The 18,530-nt window shown below is 42.1% G+C and overlaps 1 protein-coding gene across 3 annotated transcripts in view; it reads left to right on the top strand.

Moving 5' to 3' along the window:
• Nucleotides 1–470: 470 nt before the first annotated feature.
• MAP3K20 (mitogen-activated protein kinase kinase kinase 20) overlaps nucleotides 471–18,530 on the top strand; it is an 88,757-nt gene continuing 70,697 nt past the window's right edge. The window contains exons 1-2 of one of the 3 annotated variants that reach the window (XM_053981814.1): nucleotides 471–675; nucleotides 7,350–7,539. In XM_053981814.1, coding sequence (XP_053837789.1) covers nucleotides 7,381–7,539 — 159 coding nt within the window. In that variant the 5' untranslated portion in view covers nucleotides 471–675; nucleotides 7,350–7,380. The remainder of the gene's footprint in view (nucleotides 676–7,349; nucleotides 7,540–18,530) is intronic. The other 2 variants (XM_053981815.1, XM_053981817.1) reach the window with 2 other exon arrangements.

The raw sequence follows: 18,530 nt of genomic DNA, 5'->3' as shown, positions 1-18,530 counted from the left end.
TCACACAGTGTGGGGTTGGGCACTGGAACAGGTTCCCCAGGGAAGAAGCGGTCTCTCTCCCCAGGGAAGTGGTCACAGCACCAAGCCTGACAGAGCTCAACAAACGTTTGGACACCGCTCTCAGGCACATGGTGTGGCTCTTGGAGATGTCCTGTCCAAGGCGAGGAGTTGACTTCATGGTCTTTGCGGATCCCTTCCAACTTGCCATAGTCAGCGATTCTGTGATTCTGAGAAGCTGATGCTCCGTCCCGCTCGCCTCACGCCAGCCGCACCGCAGAGTGCTCAGGCCGTGAGGGGCCACGCGCGCCGTACGCCCACGCTCGTGTCCCAGGGCGGGGGGGCCACGCTCGCCTCCGCCCGCCGCCCCCGCAGCCCGAGGGGCCGCTCCGCGCCGGCACCGACTGCCCTGCCCGGCACCGCGCCCCCTACAGGCAGGGCACCGCGCCGCCCGCACCCCTGAGCCAGCAGCGGTCGCGCCTCCCCGCTGGGCCCGGCGCGGAGCGCGGGGTGGCGCCGCTGCGAGGCGGTGCGGGGGCGGCGGCGGCTTCAGCTCCCGGCACCAACCGGAAGCGCGGGGGACGGAGCGGGAGACGCGGTCGCGCCGGTTGTAGCCTACTCGCCGGCTCCGGGATCGGCACCGCTCGGGTCCCGCCAGCCCGGAGCCCCTCGGGAAAGGTGAGGACGGCGAAGCGCCCCCCGCCGAGGCCGCGCTTGGGGTGGCGACGCGGTGGGTGCGCATTCGGCTGGGCGGAGGGAGGCGGCGGGCAGCGAGCCGGGCCGGGCCGTGGGTGTCCCCTCCGGGTTTGATGTTCCCCGTGCTGAAGCAACTTCAGAAGCCCTGTGAAGGGAGGCGGCCGGCCGGGCACACGGCCTGACCTTGCGTCGCCTTGGTCCCGCCGCGCCGGCCAAACGCCCCCGTGGTCAGCGGCGCCCACGCTGGGCCGCGCAGTGGGACGGGGGTCGGTAGAGGAGCCGTGCCCCGCCGGGAGGGCAGGACAGGACAGGGCAGGACAGGGCAGGGCAGAGCGGCGTGCGCCGAGCGACACCCGGGCAGGACGGCCCGGCGCGCCAAAGGTGCTGCCGGCGGCTGCCGTCCGTGGGCGCGGGCAGCGGGACATGGGCAGCCGGCGTGCGGCCGGGGGCTGCTGCGCTTAGCCACCCCTGCGCTCCTTAGAATGTCTTTCAAATACAGCGTACCTGCTGCATTTTGCTGTTGTTTTGGGCATAAAATCCGTCGGGTTGAGATGTGACTTTTATTCCCTCTGTTTGTTTTTTTTTTCCCCCTTTTTTTAAGTAAGCTGTCGTTCTTTGGTTTTGCTGTGTTTGCTTAAGTTAGCTCGTTTCCAGCAGTATGGTCTTTTATTAAGCGCGTGTGTGTGAGCTATCTATTACCCTGTATCCAGCATGCTCTGATGGGAGTTTTAGCGACAGAGCCTTCGGGAAAGCCATGGATCATTACTTTTTCTAAGTTCCAGAAGCAGAAATAATTTGAAAGCAGTGGATTAACTGGGTCGCTGCCTGAAAACATCATAACTTTCTGCAGGAGACATGTGGTTAGATGTTTTCAGGACTTTGTCCTGGAATTTTAAGTCCCGTGAAACCTACTTATTTTATCTATCCGTAATGTGCTTTGCATTCCGGTGGCATTGTGTTAATAATGGTAAGCCTGGAGAACCTGGCTCACTGTGAGGGGAAGATAGAAATATGGACAAAACTGAGGCCCAGGTCCTGCAGTCTGGCCTGTGCCAGACCAAGCTGCACTATGGGCCTGGATGCAGGCTTAGCTGCCTTGTCTTTCTTGCGAGCTGTTGTGTGTGTACTACTGGCAGGCATCGCTTACAAGGTATAATGTAAGTGAAGTGACCAGTTTTAGGGGTTTTCTGAGATAAAATGTTTTTTATTTAATGGGAAGTCTTTAAAGCCTTCAGTCTCTGCTACTGACACAATTTGGCTTAAAAATTATTCTTTTCCTCAGTACTCAAACTGTTTAGGTGGAGTTGAGCCCTTTTTCTGTAGCAATGGTTATATAAATTAAAGTAAAATTAGAAATGTTATTAATGGAAGTTATGCAGAATTCTTAGGTTCTGACAAAGGACAGGCTCAAATGTTGTTGAGCCTTGTAACTAAGGTAGGCAGAGCCATGCCTCCAGTCTCACCATCTGCAGGACTGCTACTCAGTCTGATTAAGAAAGTTTAGGAGGTGTAGGGGTTGTTGGCTTTATTTTAAGTCATTGGGATATTAGAGGATTAGGATATATTTAATTTGGATTTGTGCTTGGAGTTTGTTTGCATCTTATCGATCAACAGTTCATGATATGATTAAGGGACTTTTTTTATTTATAATTTTTTTTTCTGCAGTATCTTTTGCAGCTCTATGTCACTAATTCCTTTTCTGTTTTCTGTTTGGACAAAACAATGGTTAACCATGTTTTTGTGTTTGAGGGTGGGTTTTTTATTGGACTTTTTTTTTTTTTTAATATATGTTTTTTTAAACTCTGTATAAATATACTGCTGAAAAAATCCAGGTTGGTATGCTCAAGCACTGCAGGCCTTGTTGGATACAAAGGATGATTTGGGACTAAAAATGGATGGTCAAAGATCCTGAAAGCAAATGGGCTGTTTTGCCAAATAAGGAAACTTGGCACATTCAGCTGTGTATTTTAAGATAGCACAAGTGTGGTGTGCTACTACTTTATTGGCAATATGTTGGCAGTGTGCCTTCCTGCAAGAAGCACTGAATCCTACTTTATGGAACCACACAGTAAAGTGAGGGGCAGGGAGTTGCATGTTTGTTTCCCGTAATAAATTACAAAGGCTGTTCCTGCAGTAATTGAATACTTGAGTAGCGTCAGGTGCACGTGCAAGATGAGAGATGCAATTTTCGGTTTCGCAGCCACGCACTAAACAAAATATGAGTTGCAGTTATTGTGCAATTTGTAAATTATTTCCTCCCTTCTGTCTCTAAGTCCCTGAAGTGGAAGCTCTCTGTACTCTGGGAGCAGTAGCTGAATGACAAACAGAAGGGTCTTCTGTTTTCTATGTGGAATAAAGCAGAGTGTTGCACAAGGCACTACTTCCCCTACATTGCAGTTTGTAGGGAGCTGGAAGGTAGAAGTGAATGTGTTGAGTTCTTCCAGTGTTGTTGTGCTAAGATGCAGGGCAGCGTGCAGCAGGGTCCTGCGTGCCTGGGGGGGTTCCCTCACCTTGGGGGGGTCTAGAGGAAACAGCAAATGTGGGACCTTTGTAAGGCCAGGACCCTCACATGGGTTAATCCCCCTAAGTGCTGTATTCACAAGAATCCAGTGATGGTGGATGATTTCCTACACCTGCATCACTGATGTACTGAACTGAGCTTGTGGTGACATAATATGGTGACTTTGCTTGCTGCAGAGTGACTCTGTGTAATAGTCCTGACATGTTGCATACTATTGTTAAATTATAATTTCAAATGTTAAACACTGTCAAATGCAACTCAGATCTCTTACTTTTGGGTATGAAATGAACAGCTTCCAACAGCATACTAAAATATAAATTACTATGTGGAAAACAAAGAGCCAGGAGAAGATGTCGATATTGCTGCAAGATTACAAGCTCATGCTAACTATTAGAAATAAAACAGAAAAAGGAGAAAATTCTTTTACCACCAGGAAGATCCTATAGAAATAATTGAAATAACCAGCAGTTTAATTATTTCCTGAAATACCTGTCATTCACTGTTTCTGAATTGTCATGTTTTCATTTAATTGAGAGCAAGCAACAGTCAGTCAATGCACAGTTTCCCTGCCACACAGTGATGGTTCTTCAACACCCGAAACTGTGAGTGGGGAAGGAGGGTGCGGGTGCCAAACCCTCCTGAGCTGTGTGCAGGGCAGTTGCTGTAAGGCCCAGGCCTGGAGGTCATGTTGCAGTGGGCTGCTCTCCTGTCTGCAGAAGTGTAAGATGCAAAAAAGTGCCACACATTGTTGGCATGCTGTGCTTGTTTCAGATGCAAGTGGAAGACTATAGAGTTTAATGAAATACCTGATGTATTTTTTTTTCTCTTAACCAGTGTTATAAACTCAGATTGTTAAATATCTTTAAAACAGGATGACAAGTTAATAACTGTGTGTGGATTTGTCACTTGCAATTTTTAATCTAAACAGTTGTTTTCTCAAACATAACACAGAGATTGATCTTTCTAATTGAGGATTACCTACCTTGAATCCAAAAACATGGAGTAATGTTTAAACAGGTCTGTTGTTTCATCTAGAAAAAGAAAACTAATGCAGGCTGGTTTTAATTACAGATCTCTAAATAAATCTCCTCTACTTTCTCTGGAAAAAAAGCATCTGGAACAACCTGATGCCAACCAATGAATCATCCTTTAAATAACATTAACTTATTGCATGCTGGTGCCCTATAGTGTCTGTACAACTACCTAAAAAGAGGTTGTGGTCAGGCAGGGGTGAACCTCTTCTCCCTGACAACCAGTGACAGGACAAGAAAACATGGTCTTAAGATGTATCAGGGGATGTTTAGGCTGGACATGAGGAGAAATTTCTTCACAGAAAGAGTGATTAAACTTTGGAATGGACTGCCCAGGGAGGTGGTGGAGTCACTGTCCCTGGAGGTGTTTAAGGAAAGATTGGATGTGGCACTCAGTGCCATGGTCTAGTTGACATGGTAGTATTGGGTTATAGATTGGACTCAGTATCTCAGAGGTCTTACCACCTTGGTAAGACAGGATCCTTGTGTGATCCTGTGATCTGCAGCTGGTTGCCTGCTGTAGGTAAATTTGAAACTGAGGTGTTTAAAGAATGAATGGTAGCTCCTGCAAGTGCTTGTGGGCCAGGCACTGCATTGTGAGTGCATGAAAATTGAGATAAAGTTTGAAGCAGTAAGGAGGACCTATCAGAAAAGCACTCATTTGTATTTGTCAAGTGTCTGGTGTGCATGTTATTCTCTGCTAGTGTAATTTTCAGAAATCAAATAATTGACTAGTTTGTATGGTTGATTTGGTGGTTCTGGGTGAACAATAATGTTAAATAATTTGACAGCTCTTCAAAGCTATTGAATTCAGATAGTGAAGGCCAGAAATTTCTTTCCTGGGATGTGTTTTTCTTTTCACTTGGTTTCCTTTTCCTTCTGCTATCCCAAATGCAATGATCTGTTTTCAGCTATTCCTGCCTTCCTGTTAAATTTATGATCTAGTTGGTGCATATGCTTTTGCCTGTGAGTAACATCACTCTTCTAGACAATTCTGTTGTCAGTAAGGAAATTGTTCACTCGAGTGTGATTACCTGTGTGCATAAATATGTGCAGGGCTGTGGCCTTGTGAGGTTTTTGAGTTGGGAAGTTAGTCTGTTTATTATCTATTTATATTTATATCTGTAAAGTGTCCCATATGCTTAGGACACCATGTACAGAGCATGAATTTGGAGTAACTGCTGGAATAAACAATGCAAATGAACTTTTGTTTCTGAAGATCTGCTAATTAAGCAGCAATGGCAAGGAGCAAAACATTAAAACATTTCTTGGTTTGTAGGATTGACCAATTTCCTTTGAGCTTTCTCTAAAGAAAATGTGTGCAGGCTGTGCAAAAGGTGACTATGGGATGGCAGGAAATTACAACAGCAACAAGGTTAAAACAAGAACAGAAGGTCAGCAGGACAGTTCAGGCACTTGTATTAGGGAAGAGGCTGCAGAGCATTGGAAGAATGGACTTTATTTCATATCCTATGGTAACCCCTGCTCTTACTTGCAGCTCTGGGGAGAGAGCATTCATGTTCCCTCTTCGGGAGCTCTGCAGGCTGGCTGTCAGTGAAAGGCTTGAAGTCTGCTCCTTGCTAAAAAGCCTTCAGTACACATAGTAAAGTTGTCATCGTCTGGTCAGCATTTTTCTTTATCTTTATGGGTGGTCAAGAGGTATAAAATGAAGCAGGCAGTTTCAGAGAAAGCTCTGTTACGTTGTATGTAGAAAAGTGTTGATATTATAATCTCTCATTTGGAGAATAGCTGCAATCAAATAGTGCTAGAAATTCCTGATCAAATGATATGTCAAAATTTTATCTGAGTAGCTACACAATCAGGAGAGACAGGGGGCAAATAATGCCTTTGTGTTTGTTACAGAAGGGACTGGCATAAAGAGATTCTGGCACTACAAGGAGTTAACACAGGTGTGTTTCGCAGCTCTGGACAACACATAACATGTGTTTTATCTCAAAAAGCCCTATAGAATGGAAGTTCCCAGAAGATGTAGTATATTTTGGTACAGTAATTTACCAGTGAAATTGGATGTGTAGTTTTCACCATCAACCCAAAATCTCCGGCTCTTTTTTTGCTTGTTTTATTAAAACTAATCTCTCATTTTCTGCTGATAGATTTGCTGTCATTAATTGCAAGTATAGTAACTTTTGTTAGTAATTAAAACTACTTTGTCTAGGCTGGTGCATCTGAACTGAACCTGCAGCAGACTTGCAGATGGTTCTGGAGTATGCTGTGTCCTGCAGTCCCACTGAAGACCTGAGCTTTCTGATCTTATATCATTAAAAAAAGAAACCTAAAATTAGTCATTGTTCATGCATTTAGGTGATAATGTTTCTAGAAATTTGCTGCAGCCATAAGCTTTATCACCGTGAAATCTCAGGGAAGGACGTTCTGTTCCCCTGTCAGCAGATTTGGGATCATCTCTTGAAACTGCCGACACCAGTCTTGGCACAGGGTGCAGAATTTCACATATTGTAACCCAGATGAATTACCCTGTACTTGCGCTTTGTTACAACGTGCAAACAGAACTGAGTCACTCAGGAAGACAGATTTACCATGGCCAGGTTTTTCCACATCCTTGCCTGAAGTGCTCCGACCTTGCCCGGAGCGCTGTTCGGGCGCGCAGTGTGTGCCAAAGTGCCACTGCTCACTGGCCACCGCTGCTGGCCGGCCGAAGGCGGCCTGCCCGGCCAGGGTGGCGTGTGCCTCGTGCGTGGCCATCGCGGCCGAGAGGGCGGCATGCCTGGCGTGCCTGAGCGGGCCGGCAACCCAGAGCCGAGAGCACGCTTCCTGTCTGTCCACGAAGAGGACAGCCACGTGCCTGCCTTTTGCAGAGCTGCTTCCAAGGCGTTCGGGAAACGTCAGGGCTGTTCTGAGGAATACTGTTAGTTATTTCTGTCTCCCGGCTCCTCCTAATAGATTATACAAATTATGCAAACTGTAGCGCACCCTGTTGAATGCACGTTCTCAGGCTCTTTTCCTCCTGTGGCCTGTGGATTTTACTGTAGTGTGCTTGTGATTCTGATTTTTGGTGACTGAGCATGGGTAAGAAAGTCCATAAATCTTTGGAGCATGTGCATTAATAAAAACTTTTCTCTTCACAGGTTTTGCTGTGGTATATTTTGTCATTATGAGATGTCGTCTACCAGTGCTTCATTTGTGCAAATTAAATTTGATGACTTGCAGTTTTTTGAGAACTGCGGTGGAGGGAGTTTTGGGAGTGTCTACCGAGCCCGATGGATTTCTCAGGACAAGGAGGTGGCAGTAAAGAAGCTGCTCAAAATAGAAAAAGAGGTAAAAGTTTACTTTTCATTCACTTTGCCTGCTGTGGTAACCACAGAAATTATTTTCTATTGTTTTCTAGGTAATGCAGGCAAACTGCCTTGGGATTTTTGTTTGTTTAATTACTAAACTCTGTAAGTGATGATGTTACAATAAAGACACAAAGAGCAGTCCAAGCCAAGGGGTCTGATTCAAAGCACTGTTGTTTAACCCTTCGCTGTTGTTGACCACTTTTCTTGTTTTGCAATTCTCCTCTACCTGAGGAGAGCTTGCTGCACCTGTGGAGCTACTAATTTCCCCTTGATACCACCAGCATGTTACTGATAGGAAGAGGTAGTGTCCCTGTCATTACCTGATTCCATTTTGTCCTCTTGATGTCTGCTCTGTGGTTCACATCTCTATGTTCACTACAGGCTTAGAGTTGTCTCTTCCCTGCCTGATGAAGATTTTGATCTAGGGCTCCACTAGCTCCTAGTTAGTCATAGCCACATAGTCATAGCTTGGTTTTGCAATGAGGTAGTTTTAACCCTAACTGTTCTGCCAGTCACCTTCCCTTGGGGTGTCTTGTGACCTGGAAAGGTGGATGGGTCCTTGGCAATCCTGGGGGAAAAGGCAGAATTAGCTAAGTGCACTTTTACCAGCTAAGGTTGCTTTGTTGTTTGTTTTTTTTCCAAAGCTTTTTAAATTTGCCTAAAAGTCCTTTTGACCCCTCAGCATTGTACAGTTTCAGCAGAGATGTGGTGTATGTGGTCCTCACAGTGCTCCAGTTTGCCTGCTGGATGGAGCAGTGAGCACAGCCCAGTGTAGTGATGGACAGCAGAGATAGTGGACTGTTGTTCCATCATGACTATACGTAACGTGTATACAATCTCCTCAGACTATTGTAGAAAGACAGTTACAAGCTGGAGGACAGCAGAGCAGTGCTAGGCATAATAGACTTAGTAAATAATCAGACACCAAAGTTCATCCACTGCGGCAGCAGCCGAGCTGCCATGATTGTGTCATGCTTAGTGATGTAATAAACATGTTTGATCATGATTAAGCATGCTGGTTAAAATAATGTAAAAGGATCTCAAGATTTTTCTAAGACAATGTAAGATTTATACATTCTGTCCAATGTCAGTTTGTGCTGTTCTCTTTTATTTCTACTATTTGTTAATATCAAAAAATAAATGAAAAGTAAAATTTGTGGTATGCAGTATCAGTAATGTGCTCCTTAAAAATAACCTGGCTGGCAGATCTCATTCAGGGTCAGTGAAATACTTTTATTGAACATGTGTGTTTCTGAAGGAGTTACACCTGTATGTGTGCTAGACCTGTTGTTATGTACTTAAAGCGTTTTTTGAAAGTAAATTTAAAACCAATATTACTATGTCTTGTGATGGCATAAAACTTAATGGAACGGGAAAGGATGGAAGAAGGAAAATCCTGTGTATTACTTGACACAGTTGGGCCATTCAACAAAAATACATTTTTTAAAGACAGTGCAACACAAAGTTAAGCTTGGAGTAGCAAGGAACACAGACTGTACAGTAGGAAAAGGAAACCATATGCCAGAAAGAGCTTATAATAATGTAAGGGTTTATTTAGGGATTAATGAAGACTTGCTACTCAGTAAGAGTCCATATCATGGTGCAGTTAGGCAAATTAGGTTAATTGTTTGGCATATGCAAATCAGAATCAAGTAATTTGTAACAACCAGGTGTGCTTTATCTTGATATGTAGCACTGGGAAAATTGTTGTTAGGCATATGTGGTTCTGTTCTGTTTAAAAGAGTGTCAATTAATTGTAAGAGCAGCCCAAGGGAATCTGCAAAACACAGAGTGGAAAGTTAGTGAGAATGGGGGCGTCAAGAGGGGATGATGAATGTCATCCATCAGGATGAGTTGACAGAAGGGGAGCAAGTGCCTTCCATCATGAATTTGTTTATTTTTCTTCAGACTGGTTATAATTTGCAACTTAAACTAGACATGACAGGTTATGGGAACAGCTTGGTATGGGCACTTTCTCTTGAAAGTTTTCTGGAAAGGTAGCGGAGAGGCAAGTGGTGATGCCTTAAATAAGTCTGACAAGCTTCGGCAAAACTTTTCTGTCAACAGCCTTAGAGAATTTAAAAGTAAGAGCCTATATACAAAAATTGCATTTTCATATGGAGAAAGCGATGGGGTAGTTTCATCTAGCGCAAAAAGTTATTGCAAGAGCTAGTGCTTGGAATCTGTAGCCAGAAAAATTAGAATGGAAAGAAAAGCACAAATTATCAGGAGTGAAGATGAGTAACACTTGGCACAGACTACAAATGAAAGGAGTGAAGATGGAGGATCCTTTTCATCTGACTTCTCATTGAGATGTCTTTTTAGACAATTGTTTTTGTCAAATTGTTGAGCTCAACACAGGAGCATTTTGCTGAAGTATAGTGGCCTGTGCTGCACCAGAGGCCAACTTGGTGGCCAAAAGGTCTTCTGACTCTAATGGCTCTCTCATGTATACATATGTAGCATCTTCATCTGAAGTGATGACAATAATGAATGTCTGTGACTGAACTGCACTGAAGTCATGGTGAATTAATGACTCTTCTGATATCAATACAAAAACAACTTGCTGTAACTCTTGTGTATGTGTTTAGTAGGTACTTGGATGCATTTAGTCCAGAAAACTAATTATTCTGTGCATTTGGACAGTGCTCTCAGGCACTCTTGGGGATGGTCCTGTGTGGGGCTGAGAGATGGATTTGATGATCTTTGTGGGTCCCTTCCAGCTTGGGATAATCTGAGATTCTACTCTTTCTAGTTTATTTGGAAGGAAGTGTCCTTTTATCTCCATGACTGCATGTCTTGTATTTCTGTTAACTGCTGCCAATAATCCATAACAACTGATTAGAGGGAAAACATAGGAGGGTTGTGAAAAGCTTGCTCAGAGGCATTTCATGCTAGCCAAGTCCAAGGGAGCAAGCCAACTCAATAGAGCTATGGTATCATTCTGCAAATATGTTGTATCTCTGTGTCATTTTATTAAACAAGCCAATCACAACCAGCAAAGATTGTGAAGGTTTTATATTAGCCAAGGGGCTAACAAGTTCTAACATGTGAAACAAAGCAATTTGTGTTCCAGCAGAGCATACTAGAATATGTGCTTAGAAAAACTTACAAATACTTGGAAGAGTGTTGCTTAGACAGATTGCTTTGAAACTCTTTGAAATCTGAGAAATACCTTTGCAAGGCATTAACTTTTTTTAGACAGGCAATAAAATGCAACTTTATGGGAAGAGATTGTGTGTATATGTGAAAAGATACACCTAAACTGGTCTGCTAGGAAAAATATATATATGCTACAAGGTCTTGGTTAGAATATCAGATGTGAAACTGGACAGGAATTGTGCTGATTAAGTAAAAAATAGGAATGTGGCCTGAGTGATTAAATAGCAGCAAAACAAAAATTAAGTTGCCATTTTACTATCTAGTACAACCACTATAGTGGTTTTAGGTTTAAAGTAGGAAACACGAGTTCCTAGTGAATTGTTTTATAGAAAATTAAGCTGTCAGCATGATGTTTATGATGCATGTGGCAGAGTAGAAATGGCTCCTGTAGCAGGATCAGTCCTTTTACCCTGAGTGATAATTGTGTCCACTCAGTGAAGAAAATTGCACATCTACTACTCCAGAAGTTATTTGGTATTTTTGTGAGGGATTTATATGAATTATTAGATAAACCTGTAATTTGGCTCCCACCGAAATGAATGGGAGAGACTGGGACCAGGGGCCTTATTCTGCAAATTGCTAGCAGTTCTTTTGACTCCATTATCCCGAGCAGATAACTGCTGGAGTGAAGTGTTACAGATGTTGTTTTATGCCTTGCCACGATTGCTTTTCACTGAAGAACACTCACCTCCTTTGATTGCCCATCTCTGAAGTTTACCTGTTATTTGTCATTGCTTTTGAGGGCTGTGCTGTTGGTAGCAGTTTGTTGGCAGCTGGTGTGTGGAATGTGGTTCTTCACCAGGTGGTTTATTACTGCTGGAATTTCACCTGAAATTTGAATTCAGTTTTAATACCACAGGTCTTTGAAAGTACTCCATGGTCCATAAGCTGTCTCCATGCTATTGGTGGGCAGCAGTATTGCTTCAGTCACTGCAACCAGGGTACTTGGGGACAAGATTACTTGATTTCATGCAGTACATATGTTACTGGACTCCTTCAAAATGCTGGCAGTGGTCTGTGCAAACTGCAGGAGAGTGGTGGGGAAAAAATCCAGTATAATGTAATTGTAATCTTACTGGGAAATACTTAAATATTTCTGGTGATCTAACAGAACTAACTTGTGGATAGAAGTTAAATTGAGCAGCATTAACTATGCATGCTTTGTTCAGTCGTGTTTGTAGTTTTATGAGACTCAAAAATAAAGACATGCTATCTCTGGTTTTGATGCTGTACTGCCTGGAGTCTGACTACCATGGAGTTAATTTTGTATTGTCAGGGTTTCTTGTATGTAATACATGTGTTGTAAGCTTTAGGGGATATTTTAATGCTTCATAAAAATTTTCATATGGCATGTAATGCAGCTTGTTCACTTTTTTGATTTTATGATTCACTTCTGGAAAGGACTGTCCAGAAGGCATAGATTGGGCTTGTACCTTCTGAAGGGGATGAGTTAATTATAATCACATGCATGTCATTGGACTTACCTCATTCACGTTTGTAGTGCTAAAAGGGAGCATGTGATAATTTTTATGTAGGTCATGAGAGTAAGGACTGGCAATTATTTGCAACAGTAACAAGAGAAAAACAACAGAGTAAAAGCAAAACAAAACAAACTGAAATTGATACTTAAGCCCTGACAGGACTAAAAATAGTAGATGTTTTTTTTCTTTGTAGTTTGTAGCTGGTATGGGTGCTCTGGTGCCAGCCTAGAATGACTCTCCACACTGGGTCCTGGCTGTAATGAAGGCCAATTTCGATGCTCTATTAATATTTTATTAGCTCTTTCTAGGAGCTTCTACTCCCTTACCTTTCTCAGGTCTGAGTCAGCAAGTATTGAGAGTGATGAACACTGAGAGAGGACTTAGAGTGTGTGCTGTATGAAGTTATGCAGGGTGCAGGAATCAAATATATGAACTTTCCAGGGATATCTGCACCTATACTGAAAAATTACAAAGTTCACAGTAAGTGACCTCGTGGGAACCCATCCAGCCCCATATTCATTTAAAGAACAGAATCACAGAATCAACTAGATTGGATGAGACGTTTTAAATCATCAAGTCCAACCTGTGACCTAACACCACTTTGTTAACTATACCGTGGCATTGAGTGCCACATCTGATGTTTCCTGAAATATCTCCAAGGGTGGTGACTCCACCACTTCCATGGGCAGTCCATTACAATGCTCAGTCACCCTTTCTGTGAAAAACTTCTTCCTGGTGTCCACCTTAAACCTTCCCTGGTGCAGTTTAAGTCTCTCTCCTGTTGCTAACTGCTGGGAGAACAGACTGACCCTCACCTGACTACAACCTCCTTTCAGGTTTACTGCTATGTGGTGTAAGTTGCTAAAAGGAGATAAAACTGTATTTATTATACCAGAGGAAATGTCTTAAAATTTCTTAGTTTCTGTTTTACAGAGTGGTTATTTTGCAAGGTTTTCTGTTTGGGGTTTTTTATATATTTTGGTAAAGGAATTGGCTTAGAGCACACTTCTTGGTGCTGACTAGGGTATTCTCAAAAGGTGTCAAGAGGATACTTAGAACCCTTTATAGACTGGAAGTTGTCAAAATTGCTTCAGATGCTCCAGCTATTGTGTATTCTGTATCTTGCAGAATAAATAATTTTGAATAGGACAGACTTCTGCAATGAATCTGACTGATTCTTTATTTGCCCTATTATTGGCTTTCATTCAAGGGGTAATTTTCTGGAGGACTTTATTTTCTAAAATAATCTTCTATTTCCAGGAATCAAGAAAGTCACTGCATAAGATTTTCTTAGTGGATGCTTTGGATAAGACTGTGTTGTGTCATGGCATATGTGTTGCAACCAAAATATTGTCCAAACCCCATATTTGAGAGACACCAGTATAATGAAAGATGCCAGAATACAATTATTCTTGCCTAGAGCAGGCTTTTGTTTCATTTTGTCTGTTTTAAGAAACTTCATTCCTGTGTCTCTCCCTCCTAAAACAATCATGAAAACACAGGAATCCAGACATAGCAAAATACAGATAAATTCTTTTCTACATTTTATTATAGTGGATTTTTTACTCATTTATTTAAACTTTTTTATACCAAGTTTTTCATTAAATGAGTAACAGCTTGAGAGTTGCCTCATATAAATAGTGAGTATTTGTAGTACAAGTTGTGTGGTTTACTGTTTTTTTTTACCAGCTTAATTTGAGATTCTTACACTGGCTTGTATGTATAAGTTTTTTTTTAAATCAAGCCAACTTTGGGGTTAATTTGATATGGACATCAGCTTCAGTGAAACTGGTGTGTCAGGGCCCACATTGGCAGTATGTGGCTTCAAAAGGTATTTTGAATCAGTTGAAGCATAATAACTCTCAGTGGTGTAAACCACTAGATTTTGTACTAAAATTGTAAAGGGACAAGTGTGCGTGTCCTCTGGACTGGTGGCCAGTTTTGGACCCTTGCTACAGAAACAAATTCGATTAACAGATAAATTATTAAGCTAAGATGCACCGGGTATGTCTGTTTCTTCCTTTTGCTTGTCTTTTGAATTGCCTTAAACTTTGTAAGTGAGAAGTGAAATTACCTTGCATGTGCTGCTTATTAGGAATATAGGTACAGCTTCCTTAGCTTGGTTGAGTCACAGGAAATTACTGTGTGCTGATCCCTGGGTTAGGAATATCTCTAGGATATCTCTTGGACCCTTTTATCTCTGTTATCTTCAATTTTCAGTTTCAGTGGTTTGTTTGTTTTCATTTGGGTTTTTTTTCAGAAGCCGCAGCATCTGCAAGTGAACAAAATTTTGTGCTGCTTTCCTATAAATGATGAATAAATGTTATTTACAATAGGGAGAAAATGTCTGATTGTTTAGAAAACACTCTTTCTTATTTTCTTTGCTGTCCACAACATGTAGCCTGTTAGGATATTATTAAATAGTCTTTATTTTCCTAATTAATTTAATTCCATTGCATATTGTCTTAAAAATTTTTCTATCAATTGCAAGTTTGACAGTGGGCTGCTCACATTTCCAGTAGATACTTAGTTCCAATTAAGGGCATTTTTCCTAGGGTGATCTAGGGTGATTAATTTTGTTTGTTTGTTTATTTTGGGCTTTTCTGTGTGGGTTTTTTTTTTTTTTTTTTTTTCTTTGCCTGTTTTTTTTTTTTTTTTTTCTCTGGATATATTTCTCCTGTTTCAGTCTTCTTTTTACATGCACTCAGTTGTTACTTATAATTTGGAGGAGAGGTTGTGGTGCTTATTTTTTATGCCAGCAACCCTTGACATCAAATGGCAGCTCTTTTGTTTCCCCTCCCACGACATTTTCTGACCCTGAACTTCTGTTGAAGTGATTAACTGCAAAATGGTATTTTTGGATATTTAAGCTGTTCTGAAGCTTTGCTGTGGAAATCTCATGGATACAGAAGAAATCCTGTTTTCTCAAAGTGCTGTTTTAGGCTGTTGCAGGCTCAAGCAATTGAGGATTGATTCAAGTTAGACTTATGTAGACATTTATTTAACTATACGGTTTTCTTAAAACAGTGTTACAAGTAGAAAATGACAATGACAGGTGAGTGGTAACTTGAGAGATGATAAGTGATTGCATGTTTGAGTCTTATGTGCTTTGAGGGACAGCTAACAATTTAAATGTCCGTGACCCACATGTAAATTTGTTGGTGTTGCAATTCCTGGGGATGCTGATTAAAAAACTTGCACTGACTGCAGCATACAGAGTAACAAATTGTTTCTGTTAATCCCAGAGTACTCTTGAGGTGAGTGGAAGTATTGTTTGAATCTGACACAGTTTCTAGGTTGCTGCACGCCTGTGTGGTGGGTCGGGTGAAGTCAGGGACTTTTGCTGGAGTTGGTGTGATCTGAGTCTGGGACCATTCATCTCCTGGAGGCCATTTTCCACAGGAGTATTCAAAGCTGAGCATGGAGGCCGCAGTCTCTGGCTGGGTCCCCAAACTACCCGCCACACACATGGTGGCAATGGAATTTTGAACAAGGTGTTTTGTGCTTTTAAGAGGGCAATAAAATGCTCTATAGAACTACATGGGCCCTAGTTTACTTCCTTTTTTGTTTGTTTGTTTGTTTTTTAGTCCTTAATTTTAAACTGGCTGCATGTGCATTGTGTAAGGCTCTGGAGCACAAGTTTTCACTGAAAACAGAGTTGAAGAAAAGAGAAAATATAACCTAACTTGGATGCAAGCATCAAAATCAGTCTTTTTAATTGTAATGACACAACTAAGACTATAAAAGTTATTTCATATTTACCTATTTCCACTTACTAATGTGCTGATAGAGAAAGTTTCCTTTTTAAGAGGTTAATATAAACAGTCACAGGGAAACATTCAGATATGTTTATGTTAGCTGGAGGCTGCAGAGGAGCCCAGAGAACAGCTTCAACATTAACTCTTTCTCTTATACTCAGTTAATTGTACTCACACCAGGGAGATGAGGCCAGCAAGGTCAAACACAGGGCTGCGCTTCTGATCCAACTGCCTCCAAACTGCCCTGTTTGTCTTTTTAAATATTTCATCTGTTGCAATTCAGCCACTGGGGAAGAATCCTAGTTGCAAATACATGTCTGTTTATTAGACTAATGTTTAGAGAATCTGCATTCTGCATAATTTCTATTTAAGAAAGTCAGCTCCACAGGGAAACTGGATGTCTTGCACACAGGAGGGTCCCCCTGTGGGTGTACCTCCTTGCCAAAATAGGGCCTGGCCCTTGGATGTCATTGAAGGGGAACAGTGCCACACACCTACCCACTTATCTTCTGCCTCTGGTTGCTTATTTTTTTTACTCCAAAACTCCTGAAAATTGAGGTTCCTAGTGGCTAAATGGTGGAGGCAAGGGAGAAAAAAAATGGTGTTATGATTGATATACATGACTGACCAAATAGCTGTGGGCACCTGATTTTTGTGTATTGGGCACCTGATTTACCAGTAGCCACATCAAAAATAAGCATGGCTTGTAAAATCCCTTGAACTGTTGTAGGAGAAGTGAGGAAGCTCTTGGTAGACACCAGAAGATGAGATGCATTTGCTTGTACCAAGTTGCTCTTGGAAGGTGGGAAAACCAAAAGACAGGCATGCTGGCCGGGTGGCAGCCTTTCAGTGAAAGCTGAGGCATTCTGCAAATTATTATCTGGCAGAGGCAGAATAGGAGAGATGAGTAGGTCGTTCTGGAAACTTGTTAAAATCAACTAGTTGCACCCTCGAGCAGATGAGTGACATTTACTGAGAGGTTATCTTTTCCTCTTGAAGAATCGTACAGCCGAGACAGTGTCGTGCATACGTATGTGAAATTAGAGGAGGGAAAAGGTGCAGCAATCACTTCTTGTCTAATCTTGTAACAACTTTAATTTTAGTAATGTTAGATGCATTTGAGGCAAACCTTTGAAACTTGAAGGCTTATAAGTGGTGATTGGTGGGTTTCCATTTTGTGAACTGTGTACTTTTAGTCTCCTAAACCAAGGAAAAGGCTTTTTGACTTCTCTGTGATATGTCTCTGTATGTTGAGGGTGCTGTGTGTGATGTAAGTATGGAACAACAGATGGCTACAATTTGGAGATTCCTCTTTCTTTTGGATGTTGCCTTGCTATTACCCCTGTAAGAGTTCATGAGAGCCCTAAAGGCAAATGCAAGGTCCCGACCCCACTCAAAAGGACCACACGTTTTGGAGTTCTGCTCTTAACTTTCGGGTTCTTGGTTGTTTTTGTATTTGTACCAAAGTCTTTATTGTAAAGTCATCTCTTCAAGCCAGTGTCTCATCTGTCCTGTGCATAAGTGCAGAAGTTGGCAGTAATGTGGTTTCTGGCACTGTGTTCTGAGTCGTTTACTCTGTTCCTGTTGCAGACCGATTCCCTGTAAGTGCTATAGTTCTGGAAGGAGTCCTGCAATTTTTCACTGGCTGGGAATAAAGCTCAGTCCTCATAGGATCAACAAGCATTCTGTTTTTACTTAATAAATTTGAGGCCTGCAGTAAGAAATCTCCTGCCTTTTCACTTGTATGATTCTGCACTATATTGTGAGAAGCATGATATTCACTGCCTGTTACAGCTGTTAGTGAGATGAATGTGAAGTAACAGCACTAACAGGGTGCCTGACTCAAGAAATTCAGGGTGAGTGACACTTGATTCTGTAGCAACATTGGCATCAGCTGTTAGCTCTGGTGACATGGTCATTGCCTTGAAACTGTGACCCAAGTTCCCTTTTTGAGAAACGAAGAACCTGCAAACCCACTTCAAAGACCAGGGCAGCTGCTTTGTTTGTCTTTTAAAAATCTGTATTTTTGCCTTTTTGCTTGGTCAGTGTTTAGAACCATTTAAAAAGTAAATGTGATATGGGGACTGAGATCCTGCAGCTAGAGCTCCTTTATAATTACATATTCAACCACAGCTGCACAAAGAAAAATGAGAGTCCCTTTTCCTTTATGTACCCTATTTCAGCTTTCCCTTAGGTTTAAATTGGCGTTTTGGGCTATACTCGCTTGAGCCACTGAAGAGCTTATCAGAAAAGGAGAGAAACAGGGGGAGGGAAAGAAAGATAGATTTCCAAATGACAAGCGTTTGAATAGTCAGAGTTCAATCCCTAAAACAAAAAGTGGAATCATTTTTTTTTCTAAATAATGTGCTTTACAGTCTCACCTCTCATCTTGAGAAACATAAAAGAGCAAGTAAAAGAGATGACCCAAATCACAGAGTCCTTTGAAAGGAGAAATTCAGCTGTTTTGAACACTTACAATCAAAGGAAGTGGTTTCCCTAATTACATGAACTATGTGAAAGCTCTCAGAATAGCTCTTCCACCCCAGGATTCCTTGCACTTTAGAAGTTTG

The sequence above is a fragment of the Vidua macroura genome, chromosome 7 (genome assembly GCF_024509145.1).
Source record: "Vidua macroura isolate BioBank_ID:100142 chromosome 7, ASM2450914v1, whole genome shotgun sequence".
Taxonomy (NCBI): Eukaryota; Metazoa; Chordata; class Aves; order Passeriformes; family Viduidae; genus Vidua; species Vidua macroura.
This window is presented reverse-complemented; position numbering and strand designations above follow the sequence as displayed.